We start from the raw sequence: 18,889 nt of genomic DNA, 5'->3' as shown, positions 1-18,889 counted from the left end.
CCTTTTCAGGAAGCAATTTGACCTACCAGTCAGCCAAAAATTTTGGAAAGGCTGACTTAGAGCACAAGAATTCACTGCCTCCAATAGCAAAGTCATTGCAACGTTATAGATGAGACTTACATGAATGTTGTGGGCATGGACAGACTGATCACTGGAGCCACTGAACACCAGATCATTCACAACCTTACAAAAGAAAAGAAAAAAAAGAAAAAAGAATTGTTTTGTTGTTGTAACAGCCATAGAAATGGGGCTAGCAAAACACATTAGGAAGCTATTCAGTTCACAGTTCAAACTGTAATATTTCCTAAACATGACAGTCTTAAAACAAACATAGCATGAAAAAAAGCATGCATTGAGTACTCTACATAGAAGCTAGAAAATACATTATGCTACCCTAATGATGCTTTTTGACACTTCATAATTGACATTAGAAGGAGTTAACTTGTAGCCCACCAGGGTAACTCATCCTACCTATGGACTACTCAGGCACAGCTCAGCAGCAGACCAGGGACCAAGCAAACTGAATGGAGAATGCTGCTCTGCACGAGCACAGTGAAGCCCCCTGTTTCCTGGAAATATTGGATGTGCTGTGTCCTTATATTCAGGTGCACATAAGAAAGACAGTGCTCCTGACCAGAGCTAATCTGGAAAGGAAGCTTAACAGCTCCATCATGGATCAAGACAGGATCACAGTATGCTGCCACACAAGCAGGACTAGGACAGTCCACAGGGCAAACAAGTCTGTGCCACTGTACTGCAATGTCTGAAGTGACAAATACAATTTATGGAAGTCATCCCCTATCTGTTATATGACAGTGTCACAACAAAGCACTCAGACAAGTATATATTCCACCTTTACTCTCAGAAGCCAGAAACCTGTAAAAAAGTGTTAGTGATTCTTCTATTTAAAAATAATTTCTTGCCTAGAGCTAATTTTTTTCCAGTTTTCACTGAGACTTGTACAATCAGGGTATGTGAAAATTAGCTTCATCTTTTCCCTAACTTTCCTTCAGTTGGCAAACTCATGTTTCAACATTCCCTGAATCTTCTAACAAGATGAATCATAGAATCATAGAATTGGCTGGGTTGGAAGGGACCTCAGAGATCATCAAGTCCAACCCTTGATCCACTCCCCCCGTGGTTCCCAGCCCATGGCACTGAGTGCCACATCCAGGCTCTTTTGAAGTATCTCCAGACACGGAGAATCCACTACTTCCCTGGGCAGCCCATCCCAATGTCTGATCACCCTCTCCAGAAAGAAATTCTTTCTCATCTCCAACCTAAACCTCCCCCGGCACAATTTAAGACCCTGCCCTCTTGTCTTGCAGAAAGTCGTCTGGCAAAAGAGACCAACCCCCGCCTGGCTCCAACCTCCTTTCAGGGAGTTGGAGAGAGTGATGAGGTCTCCCCTGAGCCTCCTCTTCTCCAGCCTGAACACCCCCAGCTCCCTCAGCCTCTCCTCACAGGATGTGTGGTCAAGTCCCTTCCCCAGCCCAGTTGCCTCCTTTGGACCTGCTCCAGGACCTCAATCTCCTTCCTGAGCTGAGGGGCCCAGAACTGGATGCAGTACTCAAGCTGTGGCCTCACCAGTGCTGAAGTAAACATACTTCCTACATTCATACCCTCAACAACTTGGGAACATGAGATGTGGCAGCAAGCCAGAGACAATTTTCCTACTGAATAACTCCACTTTTATCATTTAAAATAGAAAAATCCTCTATTTCCGCCCACAATCTGCTCACTATTAGATGAGAAAGAAAAACTACACCATTTTAAGCATTCTTTGTCAAAAGCATATTTTCAGAGACACTTGCCTTCATGCAGAGTATTGTCTTGCTGTGACCTTCCAGGGTTCTGAGAAGCAGCCCATTCCGTGCATCTCGCACGCTGATGGTGCAGTCGTAGGAGCCAACAACCAACAACTTGCGTGCTCCTTCCTGAGCTGTGGCCAGGCAGCTCACTGCTCTTGGGCCATGGCATTCAAAGGTATCAACCTGCTTGTTGTTCTGTTGGGGGAGGAAAAAAATGGGTTTTAGGAGTTAAAAGTTTGCTATGACACTGATTAGACCCCCAAGTCTTTCTTTGTGTTATAACATAATTTCAAAGGTGGTAAGAGTTGCATCTTAACAACTACATTTCCAAATGAAGGAAATAATTCTTTATGTTATGCTTCCATTTTCCATCTTTTTAAAAAAATACTTCTTTATTTAGCAAAGGTCCAGTAAATCCTCTTTCTGAATTAGAGCAATGAGAAGAAGGAGCGTTGTGAGAAAAACACAAACCAGAATATATTTGTAAGGCTAAGTTTGAAAAATTAAACTAGGATCCATTAAAAGAATAACTAGAAGAATAATTTAATAAAATAATGATTTTTGTTCACTTTTAAGTATCATGAGGAGTGCTGATGGAGCATCTTTGCCAGCAAGTGATGTGAATGAGTCTCTTCTGTAACTGCAAACAGAGCAGGTAAAACCAGCAACACATTAAAATCTCTTATGCTGCTCTGATGGGCAAGAAAGGAGGATTCACAGATTAGCAACTGTGTCAGAATACTCATGACACATGATTAGCCTAGGTGGAACCATGTAAGCTAAAACATAACAACAATGCAGCAGTTAAGAGAAAGGTAACCAGAGGGAAGGGCAGATGAGTCAGCTCCATGCAGTGACAAAATAAAGGACCAAAAGGGGCCAGCAGTGACTATTTATAACAAAATAACTAAAAATACACTTACTGATCAAGAGAAAGAATGGAAAGAAACACAAAGTGGAGAAAAAAAAAACAGTTTAACAAGGTTTAAATGTGCCAATACTCAAAACCAACCTTTATGCTGAAGGTCACCACACTGCCATTTGCAAGGCCTGCATAAAGGATTCTCCATCTACTGTGTAAACAGAGCACTCTGTCTTCCAGTTTAAACTGCTCCATGCGCTCTCTGGTCTGGCAATAGAAAGAGGTATTTAAAGGTTTTTGTTAACTGAAAAAAAAACATTGCAAAAAGTCTGAAGTGAATGCTGATTTTCACCTCTAAGTTGTATGTTTTGAACCAAAAGAGATGGAGAAAACCATCTGAAAGTCTGGCAGTTTAATCCTTGTTTTAATCAGCTTGCTCCCATCTCTTAGACTTGACTGTATTTCAACATCCAGTTATAACCCTAAAAGCTTTAAATCAGTCACAACCTCTAATATGTATAGAAGTTTAGACTACAGACTATATATATAAATAGGAAAAGCACCCTATTACACATTAAGTTTGAGGAATACCCATGAAGGCCCCTAGAAGGCACTGACAGGAATCAACAGCTTAAAAGTTAAAAACCTGTGGCAGTTTGCCCCCTGAGGCAGACACTTGCTTTCTGATCCTTCAAGCCACAGGTTGGAGAAGACTTCCTATAATTCCTCCCTACAAGTCCAGCTTCAGGAAGTCTCAGCCTGCTCCTCCACCTGCACTCATTGTAACTGGTAGGCATTCCCTCTATAGCTGCTCTACAAAGAGAGCAGTGCCTTCCAGAAGCAATGAAGTCAGAAATACAGCAAGACTTAACATGATATTCATGACCAGACAACCATCTAGCACTTTGGTGCTCCCAACATTCAGAATTCTGTCATGCTGTTCTGGCAAAAACACTGCTGACAAGCTGGCTAAAAGACTAGGGTAGTAAATCACTTCTTCTTCCTTCTTCACTCTACTGAGGTACGAAGTGGAGCTTGTGTCCACCAGCTCTTTTATGGGTTTGAATGGCTTTAACTTACATTTGCAAAGAAACATTTGCATAAAAATGCAGAACATGTTAATCAACACAGAGTTTGAGTACCTTGATATTGTAACAGTTGATAGTGTGGTCGCTTGAACCAGTGTAGAGTGCAGCATTCTTCCCATATGTCTGAGTGACCAGGAGGCAGTTCACTTTTGAAGAATGTCCTTCAAAGATTGCTACACACTTCCTGCTCTAAAATGAAAGCACAGAGTCTGTTAACAAAAAGGCCCATAATGGGTCTTGGGATCTGGGCCTGATAGAGTAGTGTAGGACAGCTAAGAAAAGCAGAACACATGCAATCATCTATCTCCCCTTATCCCTGTCATGTGGGAAAGAGGATGGGGAGCAGGAGAAAAGAGGTTTCAAGAAAAGAACAGCGCAAGAAAAATCAGACACTTGAAAAAGCAGCTGCTTCCTTAACTACACAGTAAGGCTTTACAAAAACAGAAATGCAACCTTGTGACTGCAATTAATGTAAGACCATTCCCACAAGCTTACTTACAACCAAATTGTAGGCACAAACAGTTTTGTCTGCTGAGCAGGTGTACAACAAATTCCCAAAAATCTGAATAGCATTCACTGCAGCCAGGTGTCCCTCGAAGTTCCCCTCTGTGGGTTCTTCATCCTCACCTGGCTCTGAAGACACTTCTGTAGGACAGAGACACGTGTACTATGATTACAGGAACAGACTCCAGCAACCATTATTCTGCTGTCTGTACTACCAAACAGCAGAACTACCTGTGTGCTCAGCACCTTAAAGTAAGATTTCATTGAGTCTCAGCTGTAGCCAGTAAGTGATAGAAGGCAATATAAAATGCCAGAAAGACCTTTATAGACAAGATCTTTCAAATTGCCAAAGCAATGAATTATTGTTCGTCCTGCAGCTCTATGGAGACTGTGAAACAGAAGTGTTTGTGTGGGAAGGGGTGGAGAAATGTGGAGGGATCAAGGCACAAAGGATACAATGAGATATGACATAAGTGGGTTTCACTAAAAACATCAGGTTTTAGTGCAGGTTTTTATCTTCAAGAGAAAACTCCTCTCTGGAAGCAGTTTGATAGAGACTTAACTCAAAGTCCTGCATGGTACTATACACAAAGCATCATAAGAAAAGCTTAAAATACCTGATGAGTTCTTTGATCCTCTTAGTGATGCGGAAGTCTGCGTCTCAGCCACGCTAACACAGAAACAGAGTAGGAAGATGTGACTTTGCATGCTCGTTATCAGACAAAATATTGCTCTATGTAGCACTCCAGAATACAAGACTCTGCCCTTAATAGAAAACTGGCTGACAGAGAAGCTAAAAAACAAACTTTCTATAGAGGAAAGTTGCTCTTGTATTAGAGAAAGTAGTGGTTAGCAAGACACAATCATCTGTGAGACTAAAAAAGCAAACTCCTTTTTTTCTTTCCTATCCTGAATGAAATTAAAAGTTACTAATGTTGTAAGACCTTTTGAATAGCAAAAAGAAAACGAAACAAAACCCACCACCCCCCAAAAAAACACCCCAAAAGAGAGGCCTTTTACAAATATTGTATAGTGCTTTTACTTTTGAGAGATCTACAATAATTCTTACCTTCTTTTCCCATCATCCCTATAACTTGTGCCAATCTCACTGGTTGAGCTCACTTCATCATAACCAGAGCAAGATGCCTCTAGGACTGCTTGATCCACAGAGCTGCGTAAATACCTCTTTGATGGACTGTCTGGTTTCTCATCTCCCGATTCTGATGAGCCAACATCAACCACCTCACACTGGGGTGCTGGAACCTCCACTAATTCCAGAGAAGCATCACTGTCATTCTCATCTTTGTTTCTTGCTGTTTGAGCTGTAGTTCCATCCTCCTGTCTTGGAGGAGTGGATGTAGTAACTTTTTCTCCTTTAGGAACCTTTCCACCCTTGACTTTCCGGACAGGTTTAGAGTCAATTACATCCTGTTCTGTATCACTGTTCTCTGGCACTCGAGCTGCCCTCAGCATTTTCTTCTTTCTTAACTTTCTCCTCCTCCTGTTCCCTTTTTCTGCTGGGACAACAGTGGTTGCCATCTGTTGTTCAGATGGTTCTGCTGACAAATTGGGGGTTTTATCCACTGGCATTTCTAGCAGGATCGAACATTTTGGAAGAGAACTGCTACACTGATCCAGTAAAAAGCTTTCAGTCACTGTATCATTTGCCTCTCTCTTGCTAAAAACTGACAGTGAATGAGGAGAAAGGTTCTCAGGAAGTCCAGCCTTTCCATTGTCTTCAGCAGCCTTGTGAACATCTTGGTTATTGCTTTGGAAACAAGCTGCCAGCTCTGGTAGGGATATGGTTGCAGAGATAACTGGATACACCGATGTATTTTGGTTGGTCTCTTCTGAAGAAGACAGACTAGTGTTACATTCAATCTGTACAGCACAAAATATCTATGCAAAATTGCTTTCCCTGAATTTTTTCTGTTCTTAATTGTGCATGTAAAGTAGATACTCCTATGTGTTGAAACCTATGTGCACATGCAGACCTGCTATTTCAGTCAGCTATCCAGCCTTTAAGAAACAGCTGGGGAATAAAATGTTTCTCCATGTATCCAGCAGCAAAGGAAAGGGGCCCATCATTCAAGTTGCTGGCATACTATATGCTGTTCTAGAAGACAAACAACCCCTGGTGAATCCTACACTGTTGGCTTAAGATGCTACCAGACCATTCCTTGTGTGCTTCCTTACCAGCTGTCACCACTGCTGTAGGACAGGTATGAACCAACGTATGGCCAATACATCTCAGCTGCTCTGTGACACAGTTGGAAGACTCATGCTTAATCCAGATGCATTAATTCCTTCTATCAAGTTACTTGGAATTAACTCAAGGTCTATGCACAACTCCCTCTTACTTTCTGCCCTGGGATTGCCAGCACTGTAAGCCACGGGGGTAAGATTTGTGCAGTTCATCTGTAGTGAACTAAGTGATGAGGCAAATATACTCTTGCTGTCATTTTAATTTGAAGCTAATATCAGCAAATTAATCCAGTCTCTCAACTGTGACTGGCTAAAACCACAGGCAGAGTCTCTCAGCTGTGTTTCCCACACCCTAAAATTCTCTGGTTGCATTTGCAAACTACAGTCCAGAACAGGATGTTTCAAGTTCACTGCATTTATTGGGTGGTTTCCCTCAATGCAAGTGGGAAGTTGGCAGTATTTGAAACACTCCTCTGCTTCAGTTTCTTTGAAACCAGCAAATTAAACCCACAGCAATGCTTAGACAAAGCAGTTGGGCTGTTTAACATATCACATTAAAAGTTTCATGCTTTGGAACTATGCATCCAACTAGAGACAGCTTAAATGCAAACATCTTGCTCCACACATTCCTTAGATGGGAAGTTCCAAGATAAATCTAGAACTCGACAGTATAGGGTGTATTTTATAGAAAGTAAATGGGAAGCCAGTTTTCCCCCTAACCATAACTGTTACACTCAGCTGCAACTAGTTAGAAAAGCCTTTATACAGAAGAGACATGAATGCTTAGACAAGGTTTGAACAACTACTCTGCTGAATTATACTGAGAAGAATGCACAAACCTTTAAATTCTGAATAAAAATCTAACATCATACTTCCTTCATTTCCCCTAGGAAGGAACTTAGTCACTTAAACCCATGGCTACTTAAAACTCAAATTTCTAAAACCAAAAGCCATTAATTCTTAGCACTAAGAGTACTGCAGGTTTAGAAAAGGAAGTAGGAAATCATCGTGGTAGTGCAACAGAATCACTCAGTTCCACAGGTGGGAGAGGTTGCTGGTAGTTGGTGGAAACCAAATGCAATCAGCTCCTTCAAAAGTAAGGCTGAGATGAGCTCCTAGGGAAGCTGACAAGCCAGATGTTCAACTCCCAGAAAGCAGTCTGCCTGACAGAATTTCTCTCCTAAATTACAGAATTTACCTGATGGCAAATGTTTATTTTCCCCCCAATTACCCAATTCCTTTGACACTCATTTTAAATGTAGCACGTACAGAAGCTGATCAATCTTAAAGCCACATAAATTAGGCAAACAAACAGAAGAAACATCCTTGCAATACATCAAAAAGAAATGTTTGTAGGCAAATGACAAATTATTTAAGTAATAAATAAAGCTAAACATTGAAGTTCACCTCTATGAGAAAAAATTAAAACTCTTCAGCTTCTGTTGTGCCTGCACATCACTAGTCTGATGATTCTGCAACAAGACACTTTGTGCCATCACAGCTAGTGATCATTCCTTCCAATATTAAAAAAAAAAATTACACTTCACTGATGTTTAAACATAATAGATGGTATATGCCAAAAAGAAGAAAAAAACAGGGAAAAGAAAGGAAAGGTAATGGCTTCCTATGAGCTGAGTCTTAACAATGCAATCAAACACAAAACTGATTCTCAATACACATTAATGTAATGTAACATAGTGGGAGAGGAAATGCAGTGGTGACTAAAAAAGCACATGGAACACTAAGCAGAATTCTACATCTGAAGCAAAGAGCAAAAAGGTGAAAAAACCCTTCAAATTCTTGCATTTCCAGAAGTCTGAGTTTCAGTTCTGCCAACACTTACCATATGCTTGTGAAAAAATATGCTTTTAAAAATAGAAAATAGAATAGTATGTTTTTTCCAGTAGTATCTTCTACTTCAGTTGAAGAAAAAGAACTGCATTGCCTATGTTTATTTTTAACAAGGACCTTTCTTATGAATCTTTATCTCAAATTATCCAAGCTAAGTGTTGGGGTAAGTGACATTGTAAGGCAGACAAACAGCTGTTATTACTCATCCTGCTTAATGGTGATGACTGAGCTTCCCATCTTCAATTTGTACCTTCAGTCATAGTAGTTAAGTTGCTGTGGAAAGTACCAACAGCATTTAAGCCTTTTACTACAGACTAGAGTACAAGAGTTCTGGAGGTTTTGAGCTACATAGTCAGGGATTTCCTCTGTAGCCATTAAGATCTCATCTTTCTGAAGCAGTAGCTATCATATTAGTAGATCAGTTAATTCAAGTGTTTCTCCTCAAGGCAAAAGTGAACACAGACCTTCATTGGTTGCCCTTCTCTACTTAATCCCACTCCACTCACACAAGCCATCAGTGCCCAACATCCTTCTTACAGTAAATTGTTTACTGAAATCACAAATCAAGACCATAAGATCTTTGAATGAGCATCTCCAGCAGTAGGATTTAGAGATATGGAAAGTGGGAGAAGACATTATTATCACAAATTATACTCTGTGCTCATCCAGCAGGGCCCAAGAAGAATACAAAATGCTCTTAATATAGGTGGGATCATAATTTTTAAAAACAGATCTTCAGGTATGACATTTTCCTTTGTAAACTGATTTTCAGCTATCAATGACCATTAAATGACTGTGGGCAGAAGACAAAGATTACAGCAGAGGCTTTAAGGTTTGATGGGGTTTTTTTACTAACTAAATTATTCTCAGAGGAGGTAACATTCAAATGCAAGCTTTTTCAAGTAAACTGGAAACCCATAGGTGTATATGACTCCAATTTGCATGTGTTTAACAACTTCAAACATGTGGAATCCATTTGGATGTGCTGTAAAGAAGGTATTCCTTTCCAAGACTACCAAGTTGGCAAAGTATTAAGAACTGAATCAGAGTTCACCCTTAGACAACTGGCTGCAGGTTTAAGACTCAACATACATTCTTCTGGGAAAAAATATTTTTAAATTAGTTTTTTTTTCAAACTAGTTCTCTTGAAACAAAGAAAACATACCATCCTTCTTCTCCATCCCTTCTACGTGTGAAGCACATGGAGAGTGCTGGAGTGTAGAATTCACATTTTCTTCTGAGCCTTTTGGAGACACAGGTTCTTGTTTCACTTGTATCAAGGACTCAGGAGGAGCACCAGGTGTGATGCCAGAAGACTGGAATGGTGATGGCACATTTACATGAACAGATACTCCCAGAGGAGGTACAGAAGAAGACAAAGTGTCCAGGAGGGGCAGATAAGAGCCTGCAGGAATTAAGTCAGCTGCCACCTGAGATCTGCTATTTCTTCTCTCACTTAAGACACTGCAGGAAAATTGCTCTGTCAGTTCAGAAGGTTCATATGTTTCTAATGGAAAAAGAGGAGAGAAAAGAAAAAAAACAAAAACAAAAACGTGAACTTTTCTGGTTTTGTTTTTACAATAAAATTTAGAGGTGCAAGAGCTCATTTCTTGAGGACCCAGATAAGGAAAGACAAGACAAGGAAATTTGTAAAAAAGCCACTAGATTGCACTACCACAGATTACAAGCTTACACCTAAACAATAAAGACCCCTATTTTGAAAGCCTGCAATTTTATTAACATTTTAAATGAGTGAATCCAAGTTAAATGCAATTTTTACAAGATGCTGAGTTGAAAGGATTTGACAGTCAACATTCCACTGCTGCAGTTTTATGATCTATCATACCTTGTAGCCCCTGCAAGATCTGGATTCTCTGACTTCTCAGCGTGCTCATTTCCATGGTTATCTGCAAAACACTTGTGGTTTAAATCAGTCCCATTTAAGCCAGTTTTTCAGGCTGCTAACTTCTAGTTCAGACACTCTCAAAAAAACCACTGTTACCTGTTGCTTTAATACAAGGAACCGTTGCACCTCAACATACGCAGCCTGCAGGGCAGCCCTAGCCTGCAGGAGACTGCTGTCCACACTGTGCAGGGACTTGCTTAATTCTTCCTCCCTCAGTGAAATAGCCAACAACTGATCTACCTGAGAACGTTCTGAAAAAGAAACAATATGTAGAGTATAACTGTACAATGGATTAAAATACATTACACGTGATACCTCAAGAAATGGCACCATGTCAGAATGTAAAAATCACATAAATTGGGTCAAGCATCAATATTCCTAGAAAAAAAAATGAAAAGGAATATCTGTGCACAGGAATAGCCATATTTACAAGAAAGAAAAGCAAAGCTGAGTATTCCTCTTCACCAGATCTCAACCTTGACTCTAGTAACTATTGCCATCATAGCTCTGCCAGCACTAGCATAGTTTAGCTGAAGAGTCATTCTCTTTCACGAAGAACTTCTCTTAAGTGCAGAAGTACATGAAGTACAAATGCACTTTCCATTAATACAATCAGAAAGGCAGATTTAAGGTAAACAAGCTTTATTTTATAAATTTAACCCAGGAAGCTCAGGAAAAGCAGCTTAAGAAAAAAGGAAAGCATTGCTAAAAACAATTTACTCTCCAGGATGATTTTAAGGGTTGCAATCTCTTGAGAAAGAGTATCTGAGCACTGAACTAATATATACTATCCCATACTGCTAATTTCTTCCTGGCATTACAGATTTTTCAAGAAATTGAGTTTCAGTTTGAGTGCTGCTTAGTTTCATTCAGGTTACAGCTTCCTTTAGTAGATTTATGACAGTAACTATGTTGCTGAAGCAAATAATGGGAAAGATTTTACTAAGTCAAATGTGTCATTTCTCTCCATAGTAGACACTATTAATTGGAGATAGAGGCTGATAAAGTCACCTTGGCAAATAATGAAATATTCATTCCAACAGGAAGATCCATATTAATAATTTTTCTTAAAAGCTTAAAAAAACCTAAAAAAAAAAACTTTAAAAACCTTTGAAAGCTGTCTTCTGGACCCCAAATGATGATGGAATAATTAGGTTCCCAGAGTAAACATTCTGCTTAAATAACAGAGGTTTCATTTTGATATGTGGTGATGTGGACGTGCTATGGATGTTTGAGGAATCATAGAATCATAGAATCATAGAATCCTAGGGCTTAGAAGGGACCTCGAAAGATCATCTAGTCCAACCCCCCCTGCCAGAGCAGGGCCACCTAGAGCACTTCGCATAGGAACGTGTCCAGGTGGGTTTTGAATGTCTCCAGTGAAGGAGACTCCACGACCCCCCTGGGCAGCCTGTTCCAGGGCTCTGTCACCCTTACAGGAAAAAAATTTTTTTGAATATTCAACTTGAACCTCCTGTGCTCCAATTTACACCCATTACCCCTTGTCCTATCACTGGTCACCACTGAGAAGAGCCTAACTCCATCTCCCTGACACTCACCCCTTACATATTTGAAAACATTGATGAGGTCACCCCTCAGTCTCCTTTTCTCCAAACTAAAGAGACCCAGCTCCCTCAGCCTTTCCTCATAAGGGAGATGTTCCACTCCCTTAATCATCTTAGTAGCTCTGCGCTGGACTCTTTCAAGCACTTCCTGTCCTTCTTGAACTGAGGGGCCCAGAACTGGACACAATACTCCAGGTGCGGCCTCACCAATGCAGAATAGAGGGGGAGGAGAACCTCTCTTGACCTACTAACCACACCCTTTCTAATGCACCCCAGGATGCCATTGGCCTTCTTGGCCACAAGGGCACATTGCTGGCTCATGGTCATCCTCTTGTCTACCAGGACCCCCAGGTCTCTTTCACCTACACTGCTCTCCAGCAGGTCAGCCCCCAACCTATACTGGGACATCGTGTTGTTCTTCCCCAAATGCAAAACTCTATACTTCCCCTTGTTGAACTTCATCATGTTTCTCCCTGCCCAACTCTCCAGCCTGTCTAAGTCTCTCTGAATGGCAGCACAGCCCTCTGGTGTGTCAGCCACTCCTCCCAGCTTAGTGTCATCAGCAAACTTGCTGAGGGTACATTCTATACCCTCATCCAAGTCGTTGATGAAGATATTGAACAACACCGGTCCCAGTACCGACCCCTGAGGGACTCCACTAGTCACACACCTCCAACCAGATTCTGCCCCATTGACTACAACTCTCTGACTCCTTCCTTTCAACCAGTTCCTGATCCACCTCACTACCTGATCACCAAACCCATACTTGGTCAACTTATCTACAAGGATGCTGTGAGAGACGGTGTCAAATGCTTTACTGAAATCAAGATAAACCACATCTACTGCTCTTCCATCATCTATCCACCTAGTAATTTCCTCATAGAAGGCTATGAGGTTAGTCAAACATGATTTACCCTTGATAAAACCATGCTGACTGCTCTTGATGACCCCCATGTCCTTGATATGCCTGGAGATAGTGACAAGAACAAGTTGTTCCCTGTCTAATGCCAGAATAAAGCACAGGAAGGAGTGAGGCATTCCACGTTCTTTTGTATTAAGGAGAGGGAAGGAGTGAAAATATATCCATATATATTGCTGGAGATGTCAAAACCAAAACACAGCAACACCTCTCAACTTGTGGAATGTACAAGCTTTCTGGTGTGATCACCCAGAAGCAGAAAGCTGCATGGCTGAAACAGAAGGGAGTGATGGATGCTTCTCCCTGCAGAACTTCTATCCAAAGAAACAGCAAAAAACCTGAGGAGGGGGAAACAAAGGTCCCATCTGTGCAACTGGGAGCATGAACTGCAGGTAGACAGAAAGGAGGGACGAAGTCTTCTCTTAGAAATAACTTCTGACCAATTAAGACCATTCAGAAAAGAGACTTGATAGCAATCCACCTCTTGATCCATAAGAGACCAAGAAGTACCAAAGTAACATCAAGGAACTACCATTTTAGCTAAGTCAAAATAGTAATTATTCACATAGCAGATGCAGATATGTATTATATTCACTCACCTTTTTTACCTTTGATTTTTCTTCTCTTATTCTTTCTTTCTAAACTAGGGATTTCAGGAGAAGATCCCTCCTGCAAGTAAAGATACAACAGCAATTTTGCCTAAATAAAGAAGTCAAACATTCACAGAGAATATACCATGAATTGTGCACATTCTCATATAACTCCTCTTTTCTTCTGCCCTTAGAAGAAGGGGGGCAGTACAATAAGAATCATGTTTTCACCTCAACTAAGAAGAAAAATAAGCAGATAGCCTTCTGCTTGCTTAGATGTTTAAGACCACACCTGGGTCAGATTTTCTGTTCTGCAGTTTTAGTTGAAGGTCTAGAGGATTAGATCAGTGAGGAATTAAATTATCACTTTCTGCATGTAACAAAACCATTTTGAGGATTTTTATCAGAAACATTATTTCTTCCCTTTGGGTAAGTCCAAGACAGCAGAGTGAAACAAATTCAGATCTAAAGATACAATTTTAAGTAGAAAGGATTGTCTTTCTTTACTCAACTATAAAACCAGAAACATCAAAGAAAAACAAGGAAATGAGTGTAGAAAAACTACAGTCTAGCTTCCATTTAAATTTTGAAACACCAGGATCCATACACAACATGAAGTACTTCCATGGAAATACTCTTAATAGCTCTTGTTTACCAGCATACCATGCCCATTACCAAATGAAAAGTAAACAACATTTGTAGTTCCTACTAATTGAAAAGATTAAGCAGAAAACCTGCATTAGAAAGGCAGTAATTCTCAAAATTAATTCAAAAAAGCAGATCAGTTTGAGGCTATCAATGTACAAGACAATCAGATGGAGAAAATCCTCCTTGCAGAGATCATTCCAAGGTTGAATGACCATTGTCAGGGAAAAAATACTTTTAAAACACCAAAGCTGGGCAAAATTGCACACTTACTCCAGTTGCTCTTCGTTTCTTTCCAATTCCTTGACTGTCATTCTGCTCAGTACCAGATGTACAGCTGCTGTCTGTAGCCCCATCTATGTTATTAGATGCTACAAGAAGCGAAGCATTATTTGAAGGTGGATGGTTTTCTTCTGAGATTTCTAGTACATTTTGTTTTTCAAGAAGAGGTGTTCTCTTCTCTGGGCTCTCCTGGTCTTGTTTTGGCATGCCTGTGACCTCAGAGGTGGCCTGCAGACTGCGTCTCCTTCCACTAGTGTCACTTCTTTCAGGTAGAAATGGTGACAAAGGAATAGCAGACGCCTTCTGTTTCAAGTCAACCTCAATGTCACTTTCCTCATACCCAGATGTTATGTGATGGGAGTGGCTGGTTGCAAGCATTTGCCTGTGCCCACTTTCTTTTGATTTGGCTTGTTCACTGAAGAAGCTGTAAGCAGAAGGATTTCTCTCTGCAATGACACTGCTTTCAGACAAGCTACGTTTTCTGGCTGAGCCAGGCACTGCTAAGGAAATCCCTTCCCACTGGAATCCTTCCAGAGCAGACAGATCAGATTCTTCACCGAGTTCTAGACCCTCTTGTTCATTTTGAACAAGAGGCACCATTTCGATGCCAAACCTTTAACAAAATAAAAAGAAAAATAAATACAGATGTATTTAAATGTAGTAAAAAGCCTCCCTCTTGCCCAAATGCACATTACTAATTTAAGTGATCTGGCAACTCATTATGCTGGTATTCTCTGCTTTCTGTCCCATCTGTCAATGGAGTATCTTTTGTGTATCACAAAATTAGATTTAATGACTGACAAGTGACAGCATGATATTCAAGTCAGAAATCATGTTGTTATAATTATTTCAAGTTTGCAATAAGGTAATACAACAACTTTTCAAGACACTTCAAAAACTTCAGGTTTAAAGAAAGTTTCAAAAGTGAAGTATTATATAATCACTTCCTCTAAACACAAAACCCAACTGTGATTCAGATTAAAAGATTAACAGATTCACAAGAAGGAATATTTATGCTGCCTACAGCAATGCAAGCATTTCTTGTAGTCCTGAATAAATAAAAAAATAAGCAACTGCCACAGCATTGTTACATCTTGATTGCATTTTCACATTCTTCCACTTACTAGAATCTGAAAAGCAAACATATTGGTAGTGTCCATATTTACATATTAAGCAACAATTATCAGAATTCCTTTTCTGAACATCAGATGACTGCTACTTACCTATGGATAGACATTCACAGCAGCAAGCATTCTTAAAAACTCTTAAATTACTTAAATATAAAAAAATTGTGGCACAGCAAGCTTCATCCTCAAGTCTTAGTTTTAGCACTCTAGAATTTATTTCAGATTTGAAAACTAATCTGGGGATAAGCAACCCTCCCCCCTCATCATCCACACAGAGAAGTATGGCTAGATCTGAAAGCTACCAACCTTGGTAAGCCTTTTCCAAGCTCCTGTTTCTTCTTGGTTACCTGCTGGATGACTTGATCCCAGTTCACATTTCTCCGGGAAGCACTAAGGATCTGCCTAAGGGTGGGCTTAAGCCCTGACTCCTTCTCAGTCTCGCTCCTCCGATGGCCGCTCACGTTCCGAATGCGCCGCGCGTTGTTGAGATTGGGCTCTGGAAGATGTGTCCCAACTTTGCTCTTCAGACTAATATGCCGTGTCAGGTCTCTTTGCAGAGAGGCAGGGAGACCAAGTTTGCTTAAATCAGGAAGGAGGAGGCCTGCTGGTTGGCTTCCTCCTTTATGCAGCTCGTGATCTGAAGGATTTTCAAAACCTTCCGTTTCAAAGTGATCGTGTGACTTGATGTGGTCTTCATCCCCTTCTCCATCCTGTGAGGCAGTCTGCAAATCCACATGCAGATGGTTCCGGCTGCTTGATGGAGAAACTGTGGATTCCATCTGAAACTTAGGGTCTTTTAGATCAGCAGAAGTAATAGTTGAAGCAGCTGGCTTTTCATCATCTTCCTTTTCTGAGGTAACGGGTTTACGTTCTGGAATATCACAGGGTAAAAAAGAACTAACAGAAGAACCCAACTTTTCAACTCTTGCTTCAGACTTCTCACTTCCCATCAAATTATCATCATTCACCTCTTCTAATGAACCTGGTCTGAGCTCATTCTTTGGCAACGCTTTCCCAGCTTCTTCTCTATTCTGGTCACTTGTATTATCCCTGCAAGAACTTAAGGGAGCATTTTGCAAGGAATTGTTGGACTGAATATCTTTGGGGTTTTGTTCTGCTTCATTCAAGTTAACAGCCTCTTCAAGATTTCCACCAAGCACATCTTTGTTGTCTTGTAAGTTACCAGCACATGCACCATGCAGCTTTGATGAATGAGAGGATAAACCGTTTTTTTCCAAGCTCAGTGGGTTCAAATGACTCTGCTCTTTGCCACTTGTTGAGGATAAAAGAAGCTTGATATTTTTTAGGAGACTGTTTGTGTCTTGCTTTGGGGAAGATAACTTCATTTCTGTAATATTCAGAAGAGGAGATTTCAGTGATGGCATCCTATTACTTCTGCCATCATCTTTGTCAGGCTTTTCACCATTGGAGCAGTCTGTTGCAGTTACCTTGCAAGAATCAAGGTGATCTGAGGTTGCATTAGAAGGGGAAGATGCTTCCTGTTTTTTAAGTTTTGGAGGGCTAATGCTGGCTTTACAAGTTTTTCCTTTCATTGATGAATCAGCAAGGGGTGTAAACCCAGAATCCATCTTATCTGGAGTTTTAGAAAGATTATCTTCAGACCTTGGTTGCTGCTCTGCAGCTTTCTGGGATGGGTATGGACTCCAGCGATACCCTTTATCTCTGGAAGGACTGACACTTTTTCCACTGGCTCTCAAAGTCTTACCTTCTGGTTGTTTTACCACACCAAAGTCCAATGCTCCCTCAGAAGGAAGTTTATCACTAGTAAAATCAAGTGAGTCACTCCTATTTTTTCGCTCTCTGTATGGCAGAACCTCAGTGTCTCTCTCCTGCCGCTGCCGGGCGTATTTTTCCTTATTATATTTTATTGGCTCTACTGAGTATGTATCTCCTGAGTTTCCAAAATTCCAGCCATTTGTACCATGAGGACCAGATTTCCAGTTTCCTCCATAACTTTTAGAATTCCAGCTAGGAAAATGACCTGTTCCTTCTGAGTGCCAAGTAGGATTTCTCTCCCTTGCACTGTGATGCCAATTTGATGTTCCTCCTTCCCGGCCACTCGCATGCCAAACATTTCCAGGATTCCCATAGTTATGCCGATTTGAAGAGTTTCCTGGAACATTCTGGTGCCATCCAGAGCGTCCCCTTGGGCCACCTGAATGCCTGTTTATACTAAGGTTCCTCGGAGAGTGTGAAAATTTGCCTTGTCTTGGACTAATATAATCATCCTTTTCCCACTTCCAGTCCCTCTGGGGAGCGTTATGATGATGCCGCGATGGTTGATCATAAGCTTCCCTCTCTTTGTAAGCAGCTCGCTCTTCTCTCCTTCTCTGTGGTCTCCTGTCATCACGTTCTAATTCTTGGTTTGCACAGCTTGGTTCAGCTTGCCTAGAAAACAGTTGAGAAAAACATAAATTCTACTGCCATTCCACTCAAATCTGACGGCAACGTAAGACACACGTTTTACTTGCACTAGGAAGAAAAGCTTTTTGTTGATAAAAGGAAAGAGAGATCACTTGAGCTGCTTCACTGTTCAGGCTTCTGTAGTGTTTGACTTTCAAAACTCATGTTGTACCTTTACCTAAATAAGGGATTTCAAAACTGCTTTTACAAGAACAACTGGTCTATTGGGACAGTCCGATACATTAATTCTTGAATACTTCTTTTTAACTCATAATATTCCTTTCTATTTACTAATTATTGGACTAATAAGCAAACAAAAAGAAGCTTCTTTTGTTGTATAATCTCTGTAATTTGAGTAATCTTGATAGACAAAATATTCATTCATAGTGAATTTTATTTTTTTTTTCATAGAATCATAGAATTAGCCGGGTTGGAAGGGACCTCAGAGATCATCTAGTCCAACCCTTAAGTGAAGTACTGGGAAGCATTCCTACCTGAAGCTAAGGTTATTTCTTAATTGGATGGAGCAAACGAGCAAACCTGAACTTTGCCTTTTTTGGGTTTTTTGTTTGGTTCTTTTGGGGGTATTTTTGTTTTGGTTTGGTTATTTTAATATATATATCCACTGTACCTCTTCCTCTTTTACACGGGAACAACCCCTTAGTCCCACACCCAGGAGCTGGTAGAGGTTTAAACCCCAGGCAAGCAGCTTGCAAGCCAGTAACTCTTCTAACTGTATATTTTTTCTGAAGACTATCCCACTGGTGTTAGATGGTGTAACTAGAGTAAACTGACACAAAACAGAAGGAAAGTTGCATTAGAAAAGCAGTTAAAACATAAATGTAAAACATCCACAGAGGTTGTAACTAAGATAGAAAAGTGTTTTGTCTTGTATTAACCAACAGACTCAAACAGTTCAAAACGGGCAATGCTGAGTCTGTGCAAGCCTCCCAAAAGTGAGATCTACTGCCCTTTGGATAGTACTTGTGCTTGGCAACCTATCATGAACACATGGTAAATTGTCACATGTCCATTTAGAGATAAATGCTGCCCTAACACCAACAGCTGTTTCCAGGATCAGCAGTCTAAATGTTCTAGGTATTTATTCTA

At 40.5% G+C, this 18,889-nt stretch overlaps 1 protein-coding gene across 2 annotated transcripts in view; it reads right to left on the bottom strand.

Annotated features, from left to right (window-relative positions):
• Nucleotides 1-18,889, bottom strand: part of ZNF106 (zinc finger protein 106) — a 47,657-nt gene that overhangs the window by 9,299 nt on the left and 19,469 nt on the right. For both annotated transcript variants that reach the window (XM_030452583.1, XM_030452584.1), the window contains 13 exons: nt 15,662-17,764; nt 14,220-14,841; nt 13,311-13,380; nt 10,324-10,478; nt 10,168-10,228; nt 9,487-9,828; nt 5,335-6,115; nt 4,883-4,935; nt 4,261-4,406; nt 3,816-3,950; nt 2,824-2,940; nt 1,815-2,006; nt 121-183 (listed from right to left, as the gene is read on the bottom strand). In XM_030452583.1, coding sequence (XP_030308443.1) covers nt 121-183; nt 1,815-2,006; nt 2,824-2,940; nt 3,816-3,950; nt 4,261-4,406; nt 4,883-4,935; nt 5,335-6,115; nt 9,487-9,828; nt 10,168-10,228; nt 10,324-10,478; nt 13,311-13,380; nt 14,220-14,841; nt 15,662-17,764 — 4,840 coding nt within the window. The remainder of the gene's footprint in view (nt 1-120; nt 184-1,814; nt 2,007-2,823; nt 2,941-3,815; nt 3,951-4,260; nt 4,407-4,882; nt 4,936-5,334; nt 6,116-9,486; nt 9,829-10,167; nt 10,229-10,323; nt 10,479-13,310; nt 13,381-14,219; nt 14,842-15,661; nt 17,765-18,889) is intronic.

The sequence above is a fragment of the Calypte anna genome, chromosome 5A (assembly GCF_003957555.1).
Source record: "Calypte anna isolate BGI_N300 chromosome 5A, bCalAnn1_v1.p, whole genome shotgun sequence".
Classification (NCBI taxonomy): Eukaryota; Metazoa; Chordata; class Aves; order Apodiformes; family Trochilidae; genus Calypte; species Calypte anna.
Note: the sequence above shows the minus strand (reverse complement) of the source record. Positions and strands in the feature narration are given on the sequence as shown.